Here is a 16,980-nt window from a genome sequence, read left to right as displayed (position 1 = left end):
TGAGACATCTCTGTAATAAAGCTAGACATGATGGTGCATGCTTGTCTTCCCAGCTAAGTGAGAAGTACAAAGAAGAGGATCATGGTCCAGGTTTAGGCATAAGCTCAAGTCCATCTTGGAAAAACAACAACAGAGGGGAAAAAAAGGCTAAGGACAGGAATCCAACAAGAAGTAGAAGGCCCTGAGTTCAAATGCTCCCCATCGAAAAAAATAAAAGGAAGAAAAGAATGCATGTAAGGGTCTGGAAAGGCGGCTCAGTGGTAGAGTGCTTGCCTTGTATGCATGAGGCCTTGGGTTGGATTCTTCCGCACCACATAAGCAGAAAAAGCTGGAAGTGGTGCTGTGGCTCAAGTGGTAGAACACCTGCCTTGAGCTGAAGAGCTGAGGGACAGTGCCCAGGCTGAGAGTTCAGGCCCCATGACCTACCAAAAAGCAAAAAAACTAAACCCCCAAAAAACAAACCCCCAAAACAGCAAAGACTTGTTGAAGAAAAAGTTAAGCAGGCTCCTGCTAGGCAAGAGGGTCCCAAGAGTGAGCTTAGCCTGGGGTGCATTGTGCATGAGTGAATAAGGTTCAGTTAGGAGAGAGCTATATGACTCTTGAGATCTGCATCCTTACTCCCTCTGACCAGGTGCTCCATCCTGGATAACTCTGGGGTTCCTTCAGTCTACTGTTCACTTGCAGGTCTTCCATTACCATGGGCCATGATGTGATGCCTAGTGGCCTGCATGTGTTATGCTCACAACCATGGTGCTATGGAGTTCAAGGGCCTGCACACAGGACTTCTCAGGACCATGGTGAGGGATGTAGAACCTCAGGGGAGGGGGTTGTCCTGAGGACCCTAGATGTCCCTTTTTCTGATCTCACTGTGATTGGCTTTTAGAATACATCTCTTAATTCTGAAGCTGATAGGATTGGATAGGAGAACACCATCATATTTCATCCAGCAAATTCTGGTTTGCTGTGAGATTCATCTGCATCCCTTTCTTCCTTGATAAAACCCCAAAGCTAGAAGTTTTGCACCCCTCCCCCTGTCTCTTTTATCAGTCATGGGGCTTGAACTCTGGGCCCTTGCGCAGTACTTCAGCTCTTCAGCTCAAGGCTAGCACTCTACCACTTGAGCTATAGGGCCACTTCCAGTTTTCTGGTGGTTTATTGGAGATAAGAGTTTCACGGACTTTGCTGCCGGCTGGCTTTGCCCACGATCCTCAGATCTCAGCCTCCTGAGTAGCTAGGATTACAGGTGTGAGCCACCAGAGCCTGGCTCTGGTGAAGATTCTTGCAAGAGCAAGAACCACACACAAATGTAGAATTTTTTCTTAGACAAAATAAATAAATAAATGAATCACTGGGAAATGAATCTTAATAAGTTTCACCACATTCCTACAAAAATTAGGTTACATCTTGACAAATACTCAATTTATAAAAACTCCAAAGATCTTAAAGACAAGCCTGTAGTGCATTATGTGGTATAGGATTGGAAAAAACAATCACTCAGGTCTCTGTGACACTAAATGCCAAAGACACATCATTGGCAGAGTTCTTTTTGAGGGCAGAAAATTTTGCCATAATTTTACCATATGCAAGATAATTTTCCAGTATGAAATCAACTGAAAAATAGTCTCAAATTTGCAACTATTTAAAAATATAATAGCCCTTCACCCTTACTTTAAAAGATGAATCTCAGCTGGAGTGTGGCTCATGTGGCACGGCACCTGCCTAGCAAGGGCAAAGTTCTGAGTTTAATCCCTACCATAGTCAAAAAAAGGTTTTGTTTACTCTAAAAACATCATGTATTCCATTTAAGTGAAAGAGAAAGTGAAGACTCAATAATGTATTTATGTGCCCATTTATTTATCTATTTATCTATTTGTGTTGGTCCTGGGGCTTGGATTCTGGGACTAGGCACTTCCTCTGAACTTCTTTTGCTCAAAGATGGCATTTGAGCCACAGTTCTATTTCTAGCCTTCTGGCAATTAATTGAAGATGATTCTCATTTACTTTTCTGTCCCGGCTGGCTTTGAAGCAGGATCCTCAGATCTCAGCCTCCCAAGTAGCAAGGATTACAACTATGACCCAACTGCACCCAACAAGAATGTATATTTTTGTGCCCAAGATAGGCTGCAATATTGGGTACCACTTAATTCAAAGACTTACTTCAAAAACCAAAAGCAAATCTCAATAAAAAGTAAAAATAATATTTTTTGCAAAGAAGAGATATACTCCAAGAAATATTTGGTTGTCAAAATCTTAGTCACAAACAGAATTATGTTACAAAAGCCAGGAATTAGGGTGATTATGACAGAAAGGAAAATCTTGATAATTTTCACCTTTCATGTAAAGATGATTTGAACAATTGGTTTTCATTCTGGATCTTGATAGAAGATGATTCTGCTGTTTTACTTTTAAAACATAAAGGTAGCAAACAAGTAACAAAATCAAAACACAGCATGCAACCCTTAGGTTTGTGGTATCATTCTACTTTTGTTTTTCAAAATGCCTCTAAAAGATTTATATTGAACATATAGGATGTTACCTATATGGGATGTTTTTTGTTTATTTTTAATGTTTAGTGTTTTCTACAGTAAGCATATATTTATTCATTTAAAACATAAAATAAAATTTAATTCAACACATACACAAATTAAAAAAAAAGATGTAAGCCAATTCCCAAGGAGCCACAGTTATTTACCCTGTGAAACTCACTATGAGAAACCTTTCTTATTACATGCAGACTGAATTAAACATGCACCAGAATATAAGTTTTAAGTCAAACATTTAGTTAGAGCTTTGTGGGGAGAAATAAGAACTAAGGGCAAGAGACAGTATATAAATTTAAATCATAACCATGCCCATTTTGCTAATGATTTGGTAGCAAAAGACATGTCTATGTTAGATAACCTTTACCAGTAATTTAGATAATCTTGCTAATAGCTGAGAACACATCACTCACTTATTATTTTTTTAATTTTTAATTAATGAACTAATTAATTAATTAATATATTTATTTTTGTCGGTTTTGGTGCCTGAACTCTGGGCCTGGGTGCTATTCCTCAGCTCATCAGCTCACTAGCACACTACTACTTGAGCCACAGTGCCACTTCTGGATTTTTCTGTTTATGTAGTACTAAGGAATCACAACCAGAGCCTCATGGATAAAAGACAAGCACTCTACCCTGAGCCACCGGGAGGAGTACTGAAGAACTATAGTTAACACCCTCCTCTAAATCTGGAATATTTAAGACTAAGTGTTCTCAATACAGTCTCTGACTCTATGCTCAAGATGTTCAAAAAGGAAGTATCTAAGTGAAAGTTATCTATTCCTGTGTACCGGATTTATGAAGATGTGCCTATTGGAATAGCCTGTGGGAGTGGCTTAAAACAAAACAAAACAAAAAAAGTACCAGTGGGTTCCTTGAACATTTTACTAACCTTTGAGCAATCCATTGCAGCAGCCTTGAAGGCACATTCTAATAAGAAAAGCTGAAATCCATCCTTTGCCTAAGAGATCACTCAATGTGCACTCAATGGGAAAAGAGAAAGAAGTTGGGAGATGAGGCCTGTCCAGAACTGTTGCCTCCTCAAGGCAAATACCATTCAGCTGTGTACAGTAGCTGTTCTATTCTGAGAGCAAAGGGAGACAACTCAGTCATGCAGAATGTTTAAGATAGGCAGGCAGACAGGCAAGCCACCATCCATACAAATAGTCATTTTTTCTGGTAAATGATTTGGGCTTTTTATGAATCACGTAGCATTGCACAAGAAGTATCTCAAGGTCTGGATGAATTTGTGGTTTTCTTGGGGGAGATGGTTGCATTGGCTTATTTGCCAAGTGCCACTAGGATGACAGACACTCAAACAGGAAGTGAGGAGACTGAAAGGAAAGATGATATGTCTAGAAAGGCTCATGGCCAAAGTGTTATAGACAATGTTTTCAATTTTCAAAGAAAATATGTGCCCATTATTTCAGTTACAAAGGAAAGAAGTAAAACAAACACAATTCATATACAGAGCTTTGATGCTCTTGAGTATATATTTTTTCACTTGGCAAGTAATATCCAGACAGACTTCTGTTCAGAGCTGTTTAACATTTCATTATATGGGTGCACTGAGAATGATGATATCAGTGTGGGAGACCAATGTAGCCAAAGTATGGAATCATACTGAAAAACCAAAGAGTTAAAGCCATAAGGGACAGGCTGGCCTAGGACTGGAAGGGAATGAGTGTTAGCCAGTGCTTGGAAGGATTTGTAGATAGTGGATAACTTGTAAGGTTTTAGAAATTAATAAAAATAACTGACAGGAAATATTGGCCTAAAAATGTGCAACGGGCATTTAGAAAGAGAGACAGATGTGAATAGGAAGTTCACTTATGAATTTATTGCTATTATATTTCCAGAAGACAATTATATTTACCAACATATTCAACACATCCATGTTTTGATTCAACAATTGGTCTGAAGGGCTTTTGTGTTGTTGTTGTTTTTGCCAGTCATGGGGCTTGAACTCAGGCATTGGGCACTGTCTCTGAACTTTGTTTACTCAAGCTAACACTCTAGCACTTGAGCCAAAGTGCCACTTCCAGTCTTTTCTGTTTATGAGGAGGTGAGGAATTGAACCCCTGGCTTCATGCATGCTAGGCAAGCACTCTACCACTTAGCTACCTTCCCAGCCCTAAAGGTTTTCTTTGTTTTGTTTTGGTTTTGTTGGCTGTGGGGCTTCAGCTCTGGGCCAGGGTGGTGTTGCTGAGCTGTCCTGGCCAAGGCTAGCACTGTATCACTTGAGCCACAGCACCACTTCCGGTTTTCTGGTGGTTAATTGGAGATAAGAGTCTCACAGACTGTCTTGCCCAGGCTGGCTTTGAACTGTGATCCTCAGATCTCAGCCTCCTGAGTAGCTAGGATTACAAGGGTGAACCACCAGAGCTCAGCACTGAAGGCTTTTGGTTTTTTAAAATAACATTTTAATGTTTTGGTTCTGGATATTGAACCTGGAGCCTCTCATGCTGCACAAGTTCTCTATCACTGAGCTCAAACCCAAATGAATTTTAGGATATTTTTGGAAATAATGAGATAAAATAGAGAATATGTAAATAATAGAAAAATGGTTAAGCTGTTTATGCAAAGATGTTCATTGGATTATTATTGATAATAAAGAAGAATTTTTTTTTACTAATTCATGATATGAAATCCTGTGAAGTAGTTAATTCAGATGAAACTTCATTTATTAACACTGACATGGCTTCATATATGTCACTGAAAGCAGAGGCCAAGAAGTAGTATAATCAGAGTATAATCTTTCGCCTTTACATTCATCCATACCTAACATCTCTGTCAGCTTTTTGTGGCTGTGATAACCTACCTGAAATGAGTGAGGAAAAGGTTTATTTTGACTCATGTGTGCAGAGGCTTCTGTCCATGTGCTTGGCTTTTACTGTTTCAGGGATTGTAGAATGGTTTGTAGAATAGAGGAACAAAGCTGTTCATCTCATGGCAGCTGAGGACAAGAGGATTGAGAGAGAGATACACAGACAGAGAGAGACAGAGACAGAGACAGAGAGACAGACAGAGGGCAGACAGAGAGATATAGGAAGACAGAGACAGAGAGAGGCACACACACAGATGGCTTGGGGTTCCTCAGGGCTCGCCCCCAATTACCTAACTTCCTTCCACGAGGCCACACCTCCCAGAGGCTCTCAATAGTAACACAGACTGCTGACCAAGCCTTCAGAACACCGGCCTTTGAGGGATGCACCACATCCAAACACCCTATCCCATCCCTGTGATTCTTACAAAACTGTTACCACAGTGGTGGTTTGCTTTACTCAAAAAGTAAGGTGGCTGGGCACCCATGGATCACACCTGTAATCCTAGCTACTCAGGAAGCCAAGATGTGTGGTTGGAAGCCAGTCTGGGCAGCACAGTCAGTAAGACTCTTATCTCCAATAGACCACCTGAAAAACCCTCTGAAAGTGGAGCTGTGACTCAAGTGGTAGAATGCTAGTCTTGAGCACAAAACCTGAGGGACAGTGCCCAGGCCATACATACACAAATAAGATGACCAGCCTTACTCAACGGATGTTTTAGTAAATAAATACATGTAATTCCCTTGTTTCCTTGCCATATGGAATGTACTAAAATACATCAGGGGTCTTGTCTTGTTGAAGCACAGTCCCTGCTCCTAAATGACACTAAGTATGTACCTACTAATATCAAATTAGTTCATGTTCAGTAATCTGTGTGTCTATAATATACAGGCACTTGCCAATTCTGCTTTCTTCTATGACAGGAAAGATTTTTCCCCAGGTCCAGTTTAGTCATGTGACAGTCTCTGGCTGGAAGACTCTGCAGTCTCCATGAGACTGGGTCCATTTCTGTATGACGCTATTGCAGCATGAAAGTCACTGGCTTGGAACTGAGAAATCTGACTTCACTTTCCTTCTGCCACTTGATAACACCGTCAGTTGGGCAAGCCACTTAACCTCTTCGGCTATTTCATTTATAAAACGGGTATAATGGAAGATCTTTCCTCGGGTTGCTGTGGAATTGGACTTCAATAAAAGAAACCTTTTCTTTACTTCATTCTTACATCTTCAGATGTAAAGTTTCAGACAGGAATGTTAGTGTCTGCAGTGTTTCATTATTATTTACCTTATTAAAAAGCAACATAGCCACAACACACTGCCTGCCTGGATGCTGAATTCCTTTTCCTTTATAATTAGTCTCTTTGAAATAAACTACAGAAATATCTTTCCCAAATATTACAAAACTTTCCTATTTTCCATAAATGAATATGCAAATGATTATTTAAGATAATGTAACTTTGCCATTAATCTACCTCTTTCTTCTTTTCAAATCCATAGTGTAGTAAAAGAAGGCCTCTCTTCTTTGTGTGTGTGTGTGAGGGGGTGTTTGTGTGTGTGTGTGTACAAAACCCTTTGCTCATGGATATAATATGCTATTTAAGTATTCTGCCTTCAGGCAGAAAACAAACAACCTAGTGATTTTTCCTTACTCTTGACTTTGCTCACTCATGCCCGAAATTCTAGACTCATTCGAGAACAGATTCTCAGGCTTAGAAGAAGTTACTACAGGACACCAGGCCTTTGGAAAGCAGCCCAAGGTGGCTACAAATCAAACAGGTTACATGTTCTTTTTTTCGACAATGTCACTTCTTTTAGACAATGTCACTATTTCTTTCACTTTCCTTCAGTTTCTTCCCCAGTCCCTTCCTGTGAGTTATTTCTCTACTTTTTACAAAAGACATATTGACTAAGGAGTACTGAGATCTTTACTGGGTATTCCTACAATACATTAATAGCCATTATAAATGCATTTTCCCATTGGCTCCATCTGTTGGGCAATTAAAATAAGCTCAGCACTGTCTGAGAGAAGCATTCGGATCCTAACATCTCTCATCTTAGAACTTAGAAGAAAAGACAAAGCCTAAAAAGATGTCCAATGTCACTTGGCTACAAGTGCAGGTGGGATTTCCACCGTGTCCCCCCCAATACCTGGGCCTTGAAATATTCTGCATCATTTCTCTGATAAGAATGGATGGTCAGTCTATTTGTTAACATTTATTGTAAAGTTGGAAGGATTCTTAGGTTTTGTATTTGTTTTAAAAGCTATTCTATTACGATTTTTAGACTCTATTACTACTTTCAAGTAGTTATGCAAAAGAGTTTCAATTTAGCATATTGTAACACCCAAATCTGAGACCCCCCAAAGACACAGAGTAGTTAAGTCCATTGCAAAAGCAAAGAGCCTTTTATTAGCAAGCTTGAGCCCAGACCAACGCCAGCATGGATACAGCGAAGGGCGAGGACCCCGAGCTCAGTTCACACAGGATTTTTTATAATGGGGTACAAACAAGTAAAGGGGGTTTCCAGTTTGACAAATACAGGATTGGTTGACATTTACAAAACAAATAATGCTCTCTTCCCATTGGTGGCTCCTGGTCTGCCTGACCCCAAAGTTAACTATTGGGAACATCTGGTCCTTTCCCAACTTTCCAGCTGCCCTCTGATTGGCTAGTTCCAGCGGTGTTTATCTGGCAGGAGGGCAGGCAGGTGGACATGCTGGTGGTTCCAGTGACTGAGCACACGCAGGACAACCGGCTCTGTGTTGTTTCTGCCCTGCCGAAGGGGAGGAGCTGAGTGAAGCCCCGCAGTCGTCTACGAGTGCGAGGCTGAATGGAAGCCTGTGCAGAGCTGCAGGCGCTGCTGGCGGCCCCGGCGGCCCCGGGGGCTGAGGTGGCCGGTGGCCGGCCTTCTCCCTGCGCCCTCGGTGCGTGCGCGCAGTCTGGGCGCGGGCTGTGGCCGTTCCCTCTGTGTGAGGTGGGGACGTGGGGAAGTCGGGCCCCGGCCTCGGCGCGGTGGGCGGCGGGCGGGGGCGCGAGCGCCGGCCGGGCGGGCGGGGCCGGCGGTTGGCGGGAGTTCCCGGCGGAGCGCGCGGTGCTCTGCGCGGGTGCAGACGCAGGCTGCGGCCGAGGAAGAGGAGGTGAGAGCCGCGGCGCCGCCCGACCCGCAGAGTGAGTGCGAGCAGAGCGGCAGGACCGGCGGGGAGCAGCGATCCGCCGGCCTCCCGGTGCGCTGAGCCCCGAGTTCGCAATTCACTGCACGTGGGGTCGTTAGGGCTCAGGATGCCGGGAACCCCGCCTCCGCCTCCGCAGCCGCCGCCGCTGTCCGGAGACCCCAAGGCGCCGCGCGGGGTCGCTGACCTCGGGTCGGCGGGGAGGGGAGAAGGCTGCCGGGGCCGACGAGGAGGGGCCGGGGCCGGGGTTCGGCGTGGAGGGCTCCGGGGTGCGAGGGGCGGGGACCGGCGTGGGCCGGTCGGGATTGCGGGCTGGAGGCTCCAGGGGGAATGGAGGGACTGGAGCGGGGCAGGGTCTGGGGAGCGGCAGAGGGGGCCTGGTCCGGGGTGGGCGTGGACCCGGTGGGCGCACCCTGCAGGACGAGGCCGCCGCGCTAGCGTTCCCGGAGCTGGAGCAGAAGCGCGGCCTGGTGACCCTGGGGCGGCTTCGAGAGCTTCGAGGGACTCAGGTCCCAGGCCGAGCCCCTGGCAGGAGCGCGCTAGGAGGCGGGTGCACAAGGCTGGCTGACCACACAGGGGGCTCTGTCTCCAGGGCCTCCCCTCCCACTGATCCTGTCGCCCATGGAAGTTGGTCAGGAGGGTCAGGGGCCTTTGGTTTCAGGAGCAGCCCTGGCTTATTGCCAAAGGGCCTTCCTGCAGCAGGGCAGGTCCCCGCAGGGCCAGCCCAGGGCCCTGGACAGCTCCCCAGGCCTCAGCCTGCGCAGGCCTCCCACCTCTGCTGGGGACGCTTGGATCTCACTGTCAGGGGTAGGATGTCCCAGAACCCTAGAGAGGGGGTTGTGGCCCAGAGGCAAAGGCTCCTGCCTGTGACTTGAGGTTAGGGACAGTGGGAAAATTTGAGCATTGAAAGAAGATAGCTAGAAAACAAGAGTAACTGAGTCTGCAATCTCTGGGAGCAATTTAGGGACCTGAGGGCCTGGTCCAGTTCTCTGCACCTGGAGATTGCAAAGGCTGCCAGAAGCTATTGAGGCCTTCTCTGCTCCAGGTTTGCATGGTTCCAAGGTTGTTTCAAGGATTTTTGTCCCATCATTTGTAGAACCGGGGAGCCTGCTAAGTTAGCAGGTGAGATCTTCAGCAGACATACAACACACTTAATTTTAACCCTCAGTAACCTCTGTCCTATGTATTGAAGTGTAGATTGAACAGATCGTGTGGCCTGCTGCTTTTCCCATTACACATGTCCTCAGTTTCTGGTGTGTTTGTTGTTAATTAGGTGAACTGGTAGTCTGTGAAAGAATAAGGATGAGGACTCCAGGTGGGGCTGGGGCTGGGGCTGGACTTGTGGGGAAAGGTAGGAACCAGACTCTTGGGTGGTGTCAGCCAGGGGTAGGCTCAGGCAGCAGTCTGGGGAAACTCAGGACCTGCTACTGGCTGCAGTGCTGGATGGCATGTGTCTAGTACAGCCATGCTGAGCACATCCCATTTTTCTTGTTCACTGAGTTCTCAGCCCAGGGCCTTTGCACATTCTGTATTTACACGTGAGTTGCTTTCTCTTATTTCCATTACTTTAGTCTGCTGAATTGTGGGTTTGCAAAGTTTCTCTGACCATTCCATCTAAAACAGCTACTAGAAGTCAGGTGTCTGTGGCTCATGCCTCCAATCCTAGCTACTTGAGAGGCCAAAATCCGAGGATCTCAGTTCAAAAGTATCCTGAGGAAGAAAGTCCTTGAGGTTCTTACCTCCAATTAGCCAGAAAAAAGCTGAAGTGGAAGTGTGTCTCATATGGTAGAACAGCAGCCTGGAGTAGCCTGAAGCTCAGCAACCACATTTGAGTGTCCCCAACCACCAAGCAGATGGCTTGTCTTAGCAGACATCCTGTTGAAATTGGAAAAGGTTGGGAATTGTTGAACCTGGCTGCCTTTTTTTTTTTTTTTTTTTTGTAAAAATACCATATAGAGGGGTTAGAATTACATGGGCAAGGTAATGAGTACATTTCTTATCAAGCATTGTAGCCTCCTCCTTTGTTTCCCCTTTCCATCCCTTCCCATCCTCCCTGCCCCCCCCCCAATCCTCCTCCTCCCCTACCAAAATTGTAAAGTTCATTTTCGACATGACGACTTGTACATCTCATTGTTGCAATGGGTCCACCTTGCAGAGCAGAAGGTGCTTGGGACAGCTGGGCACATTCAGTTTGGCTTCTGTCTACTAGGCTAGGGCTTGCAAGCTTAAGGAGTATGTGACGTGATAATACTAATTTGGTTGGTTCAGACTAGCATTGACTAACACATGTAGTAGGCCCAGCATAGGTATGCATGTCTCTAATTGTAACTATTCAGGAGAGATCTCAGATCTGAGGACAAAGGTTTGAGGCCAGCACAAGCAGGAGAATCCAAGAGAACCTTATCTCCAATTAAACATCAAAAAGCCTAAAGTGGAGGTGTGGCTCTCAAGGGTTAGAGCACCAACACAAGGGACAGGGCCTGGGGCTAATTAAAGCCCCAGTACTGGCACAATAAACAGAAAACCAAATGATAAAACCTGCAGTGGAGGTGAGCAGAGGAGAAATTGTTTCACAAAATATACACTGAGGTTTTTTAAAAAAAGTATTATTACCGGAAAGGTGATGTACAGAGGGGTCACAGTTACATAAGTCAGGTAACGAGTGCATTCCTTTTTGGACAATGTCATCCCTTCTCTTGCGTTCTCCCCACTTTTCCCTCTAGTCCCCACCCAATAAGTTGTAGAGTCCATTTTCAACATTGCCTATTGAATACTCCTGCTGTGTTTGTTCACTCTTTGTCCCTCCATTTTGGTGTTCCACCTTACCCTCCCAAAGACAGATAAATGAACAAGACAAGAGGAAAGGAAAATGAAAACAGCAACAAAGGAAAAAAAGATCATTTTTCCTGGAGTTCATTTTGATAAATATTATTTTATATGACCAGATGTACATAGTTGTTGAGCCTCTGTGACCCTCTCCTAAGAATATCCTCCTGGTGTTACTCTGTGCATTCACTCCATCTTATTGACCAATGTATGGCTTGATATGTGGTGTGAGTGTGTGTGTGTGTGTGTGTGTGTGTGTGTGTGTGTGTGTGTGTTTAATACCATGCTGGGATTTAAACTCAGAGCCTTGTGATATTGCTTGGAATTTGTCTGCTAATGCTGGCTCCAGACCTCGATTCTCAGCTCTCAGCCTCTTTAGCAGCTAGAATTTTAGGTAAGAGCAGCAATGTGTCTTTTCTTTTCTTTACTTTTTTGGCCAGTCTTCGGGCTTGACCTCAGGGCCTGCCCACTGTTACTGAGCTTCTTTTGTTGAAGGCAATTAATCTACCACTTGAGCCACAGCACCACTTCTGGCTCTTTCTGTTTATGTGTTAGTGAGGAATCAAACCCAGGGCTTCATGCATGCTTAGGAATCACTGTACCACAAAGCCTTATTCTAGGCCCCTGCTTTTTTAACTCTTTTTAAAAAAATAATCCAGGAACTTCTAGGAATTTATACTTTTTTTAAATCAACTTTGTAGTGACTCTGTGAGAATATTGACATAAGAAAGACATAGCTGTGTTCTGTAGACCACGTCCTGTTGGTTTAATCTGTAAAAGTCACTATTTCTAAAGGTTGAAGCAGCAGCAGTAACTGTCAGTCATTGGCTTAACTTTAAAAAATGCCTCTTTTGAGGCAAGTTTTTTCTTCTACACTGGAGTTTGAAGTCAGCACTTTGTGTTGCAAGGCAGGCATGCTACCATGTGACCCAGGCCCTTATTTCTTTATTTTCTGTAGTTATTTTTTGAGATAGCATCTCACTTTCATCCCTGTTGGCATGGACTGCTGGTCCTAGGCTGGCAGGTGCACATTGCTGCTCCCTGCTGAATTTTCTGTTGAGGTGGGATCTCAACAACTTTTTGGCTTGGGGCTGACCTGAACCCTTGATCATCCCGATTTTTCTGTCTGCTTATGGAACACAGCAGTGTGCTAGGCCCAAACATCACCCTCCTGGAGGCATCAGAGATCCAAGGACATGCTTTTCACTGTGGTGATACAGAATTACTTAGTTACTGCACTTAGAAGTATATCTGTGTGCTAGTTTAGAACTTTGGAAGTCTTTGGAAATTTACTCTGCCATGCCTTTCGTTTCCTATTTTATGCTGAGCAGTCACTATCTCTGTGATTTTAATTAGATTTGCAGAGACCCTATCAAATCTCTCTTGCTAGTAGCCACAGTGCTGCAATATATGATTCAGTTAGGCATTTCAGCCAGTCAGAACTTGAGACCCTTTATGTAGAGAAGCAAGCTAAGGGTTTCTAACTTCAGCACTGTCCAAAACAAGGATGTGAAAGTTCCAGTGTGGCCTCTGGACATTACCTGACCCCAGCCTTCCGGTATATCAGCATTGTGTTTGGGGAGGAAGCAAAGCTCAGGTGCAGCATGCACAGAGGTTGTTCTGCTCAGTCAGTTCTGAGCATAATTTAGGCTGAGCATAATTTAGCCAGCATGACCCACCTATCATAACCACAACTGAAGCCTACCAGGGTTCAGTTCTCATGATCTACAATTTAATTAACGGCCTGTGTCTTTGCAGTATATCTTCTGATGTTTTGCAAGAGTCAGTGCATGGATAATTTGAGCAGAGTTTTGTCACTGTCCTCAAGCTGTGGGAGGGAAGGCGGGTGACAGGTGAGTGGAGTAGGAGGAGATAGAAGTTCATGTGGGCACAGGAACTCTAGCTCACCAAATGGAATTAACCTCAGGCACAACCTGGCATAGTGGTGAGCGGAGGAATGAATCACATGTATAATAGAAGGAGATGCTGCTCAAGGTTTGTGAGGCCCCCTTTCTTCTCTTCATTCCCCTAACACTGGCCTCCAGAAATGGAGCGAGGTTAGTATTGGAACCACAATTTTAAGAATTGAGGCTACAGTTGGGGCTATTTTAGTTCTAAGAGTTAATAATGTAGCAACAAAACTTTTCCTCAGTTGAAAATGCTGGAAACTTGGTACTTGATGTGCTCCCGGGAGAACTGTATTTCTGCACAAAGAGCAGTATTTGGCAGGATGGTGGGTCCGTAAGCACAGCACATGGGTTGGAGACCCAGTGTGGACTTGATTCTTCCTCTGGGAAGGAACCCTTTACCCTCATGCAATTTGGAAGCCACAGGAGAGTCTGTACATAATGTCCTTATACCTATGGCTTGGAGGGGTGAAATGTCCCAGGGGTATTTGGAGAGCAGATCTGAGCCTAAAGCCAATTCTTTTGATTCTTTTTTCTGCTACCCTTTTTCTTCCTCTACATCCTTGATGTCTGCATGCACTGGTTGATTGCTGGTCTTGTTGGTTTTCCAGGACTTGCCAGCATCAGAGACTAGGATGCTTGAGTCAGACTTTTCCTGCATTAGTTTCTGGGGAGGATCATCATCATGCATGCTGATACAAATGCTCACCTGTGGTTGATAGCATCTGTAACCCCAGCTACTCAAAGGCTGCAGCTGGAGGATTATGAGGATGAAATTGGTCTGGTTCAGCTGAGGGAGTTGCTCAAGTTGCATGCCACCTTGGCTTCAGTCCCCAGAATCATAAAAAAAACCCAAAACCTCAAACAACAGAAATGAACGCTGTTGTTTGTGAGGGATGTGCCCTGGGTTGCCATGGAAACTAAGGCTACCTGCTGCCACTGAGGCAGACCTCTGCAGAGCTGATTCCTCTTTGGATGTGCCATTCTTCAGATGATCTTGGTTTTCACTTTCCTCTGGGGACAGTGTGCCCATCAACCTAGCCCAGGATAGATGTACTCTGGCATGTGAGCCAGAGTGCAATTTAATTAATCAAAAGGAGAAATATTTGCCATGAAGAACGAATGTGCGTTTTTTTTCTTCTTCTTCTTCTTTTCTGTGTGTGTGCCAGTACTGGGGCTTGAACTCAGGGCTAAGTTCTCTCTTAGCTTTTTCACTGGTACTCCACCAGTTGAATCACACCTCCACTTTGGGCTTTTTGGTGGTTAATTGCAGATAAAGAGTCTGATGCAATTATCCTGCCCATGTAATTGTAGCCCCTCTGTACAGTATGTTCTCAAATAAAATAAAATAATATTAAAAAAAAAAGAGTCTGATGCACTTTCCTGTCCAGGCTGGCTTGGAACAGGGATCCTCAGATCTATTTCCTGAGTAGTTAGGATTACAGGCCACAAGTCATGCTGAAGACAGGAGCATAGGCCCCATGATGCCTCTGGTGTTTCCACCATAGATGAATACAAAGTCTGTTAGGAGGATGGCTTCCCCATGGGGGAGGCTCAGGTCTCTGGTAGCCTTCTTTCTCTACTTGCAGAACTGCCCTTGAAATCGCCCCTCTATTTCACAAAGTCTGGGTCTCAGTGCTATTGACATTTCAAGCTTTTTAACCAAAAAGTTCCCCTCCCCTCTTCCTGGGGTTGGCTTGCCCATTGTTTTGGGATGACCAAAAATGTGTCTACACTTTCCAGATTGTCTTCTTGGGGAGCAGCCTATTCCCTTTCCTGCCCCTGCCTAGCTGAGAACCCCTGCTTTGTTCTCCCTAAGAAGTGAGAGCAGTTGTGTGATATCAGAGCATCTAGACTTTCTGCAGCAGGTGGAAGCTGCGTTTTCATTCTTTGAGTCTAGAAGTAGGACTCCCACGTGAAGGATTCCCACTTGACGGTTTGTCCTTTGTGTTCCCTTAATTTCCCTTGGGTTCTTTGCCCTTTGTGTTGCTTTATTTTCCTAAGGTTCTCCACATTTTCTCCCCATTTGATCGTATCTTGGCTCTTTCCAGGACGCTCTGCTTTATCCTGATGCTTGAGTGGTTGAGCTGCTCCCACTTCTTTGAAACCGAGCAGCACGCACAGCCAACCCCAAAGTTGAGTCTTTGAGTTCACTCTGGAAGCAGAGCAAATCTGGGCCCTTTGGTCTCCTGCCTCTCCCAGGGCCTTTTGCTCTCTCAGGGTTGGGGGTGCTGCTGTGGCTGAGGGTGTGTATGTACTAATTATCCATCCTGTAGCTCAGAGACAGCCCTGGGGGCCACCTCTGTTTTAATTATGCATCCTGAAACTGGAGACAGACATGAACCCAAAGCCCACCCATCCCCCTACCCCCACGAGCCCTTCTTTGTCGGGGCCACAGTAATGCTTTGATATTCTGGAACTTTCAAGTGGTCACTGGAAACCCTGACTGGATGTCTTTTGATCTCCTCCTCTTATAAAATCACCAATATTCTATCTTGATAACCTTAGCTACTTCCAGTATCCCCTTCTTCCAGCAACCCCACTTCTAAATACAATAGGCAAGTTAAGCACCTTCCTCCAGGTGCACAGCTGCTGTGGGGAAAGGTGCTTTGTGTGTGTGTGTGTGTCCTTTAGGAAAGGTTTCCCAGATGACATTATTATTATATTTTTTGTGGATTCAAAGGCACTCTACCACTTTGAACCACAGCACTACTTCTGCTTTTCTCGTGGTTCATTGGAGATAAAGAGTCACATAGACTTTCATGCCTGGGCTGGCTTTGAATCATGATCCTCAGCTCTCAGCCTCCTGAGGAGCTAGAATTTAGAGGTATGAAGCACTAGTCCAGGTTAATCATTCTTCACTTGTTGGAGAAGCAGCCAAGTAAGCACATTGCTACTTGTTTATATTAACAGCTTTACAATGAGATTAACATTGAGGGACTCCAGTCTTGGATCCCAGCCAATTGTAATTTTATTGCTAGTGTAAATTTTACTATGTGTTTGTGTAGCAGGTTGTTCTATGCATGAGACATTCAGGAAATGTTTACTGAATGAAAAGTATCCTAAAGGTTTGTGAGAGACGGTTGAGCTGTGAGAGATCCTTTGGCTTGAGTGCTGTGTGATGGCTTGTGATCTAGTTCTCGGTCACTGTTGTGTGACAGATGGTCTCAGAAGCTTAGCTTTGCCCTCCCTGGGGTATGCTGTGGGAATGATGGAAGGAAAGAGAGGTTGAGACTTAATATCCATTTACAGGTTTCAAAAGCCTCTAATGTAAGATTCTAGGTGGTTTTCTTCATTTTCCCAATTTGAATATCATGGTAACTCTATTTTTTATGACCTCAATTCTGCTTCAGAATTACATGATGTTTTCTTCCTGGGTATAGAATGCAGAAATGATATAGCAAGGTGAAAATTCAAAGGAATACTAAATGATACAGGGCAATTTCTGGAGCTTACTCTTGAATGTAAGGAAAGGTATGTTTGGGGACGGGGGGTTTTGTTGACAAAGAGATGTCATCAGCACACTAACATCATTTCATTTTTTAAAAAAATTATTACATTTTATTTTTTTTTTGTTGGTTATGGGGCTTGAACTCAGCGTCTGGGTACTTTCCCTGAGCTCTTTTGCTCAAGGCTAGCACTCTACCACTTTGAGCCACAGTACCACTTCTGGTTTTCTGGTGGTTAATTGGAGATAAGAGTGTCACGAGATT

General features: G+C 44.5%; 1 protein-coding gene across 4 annotated transcripts in view; it reads left to right on the top strand.

The window, feature by feature from the left end:
- Window positions 1-7,771: 7,771 nt before the first annotated feature.
- LOC138815513 (uncharacterized) overlaps window positions 7,772-16,980 on the top strand; it is a 43,575-nt gene continuing 34,366 nt past the window's right edge. For 2 of the 4 annotated variants that reach the window (XR_011368339.1, XM_070004978.1), the window contains exon 1: window positions 7,774-8,501. Coding sequence is in view for 1 of the 4 variants with exons in the window: in XM_070004978.1 (XP_069861079.1) it covers window positions 8,195-8,501 (307 nt within the window). In the remaining 3 variants the exon portion in view is untranslated. Of the gene's footprint in view, window positions 8,502-16,980 lie in introns of all 4 variants that reach the window. The other 2 variants (XR_011368345.1, XR_011368346.1) reach the window with 2 other exon arrangements.

The sequence above is a fragment of the Dipodomys merriami genome, unplaced genomic scaffold (assembly GCF_024711535.1).
Source record: "Dipodomys merriami isolate MVZ:Mamm:240054 unplaced genomic scaffold, mDipMer1.0.p SCAF_1098, whole genome shotgun sequence".
NCBI lineage: Eukaryota > Metazoa > Chordata > Mammalia > Rodentia > Heteromyidae > Dipodomys > Dipodomys merriami.
Note: the sequence above shows the minus strand (reverse complement) of the source record. Positions and strands in the feature narration are given on the sequence as shown.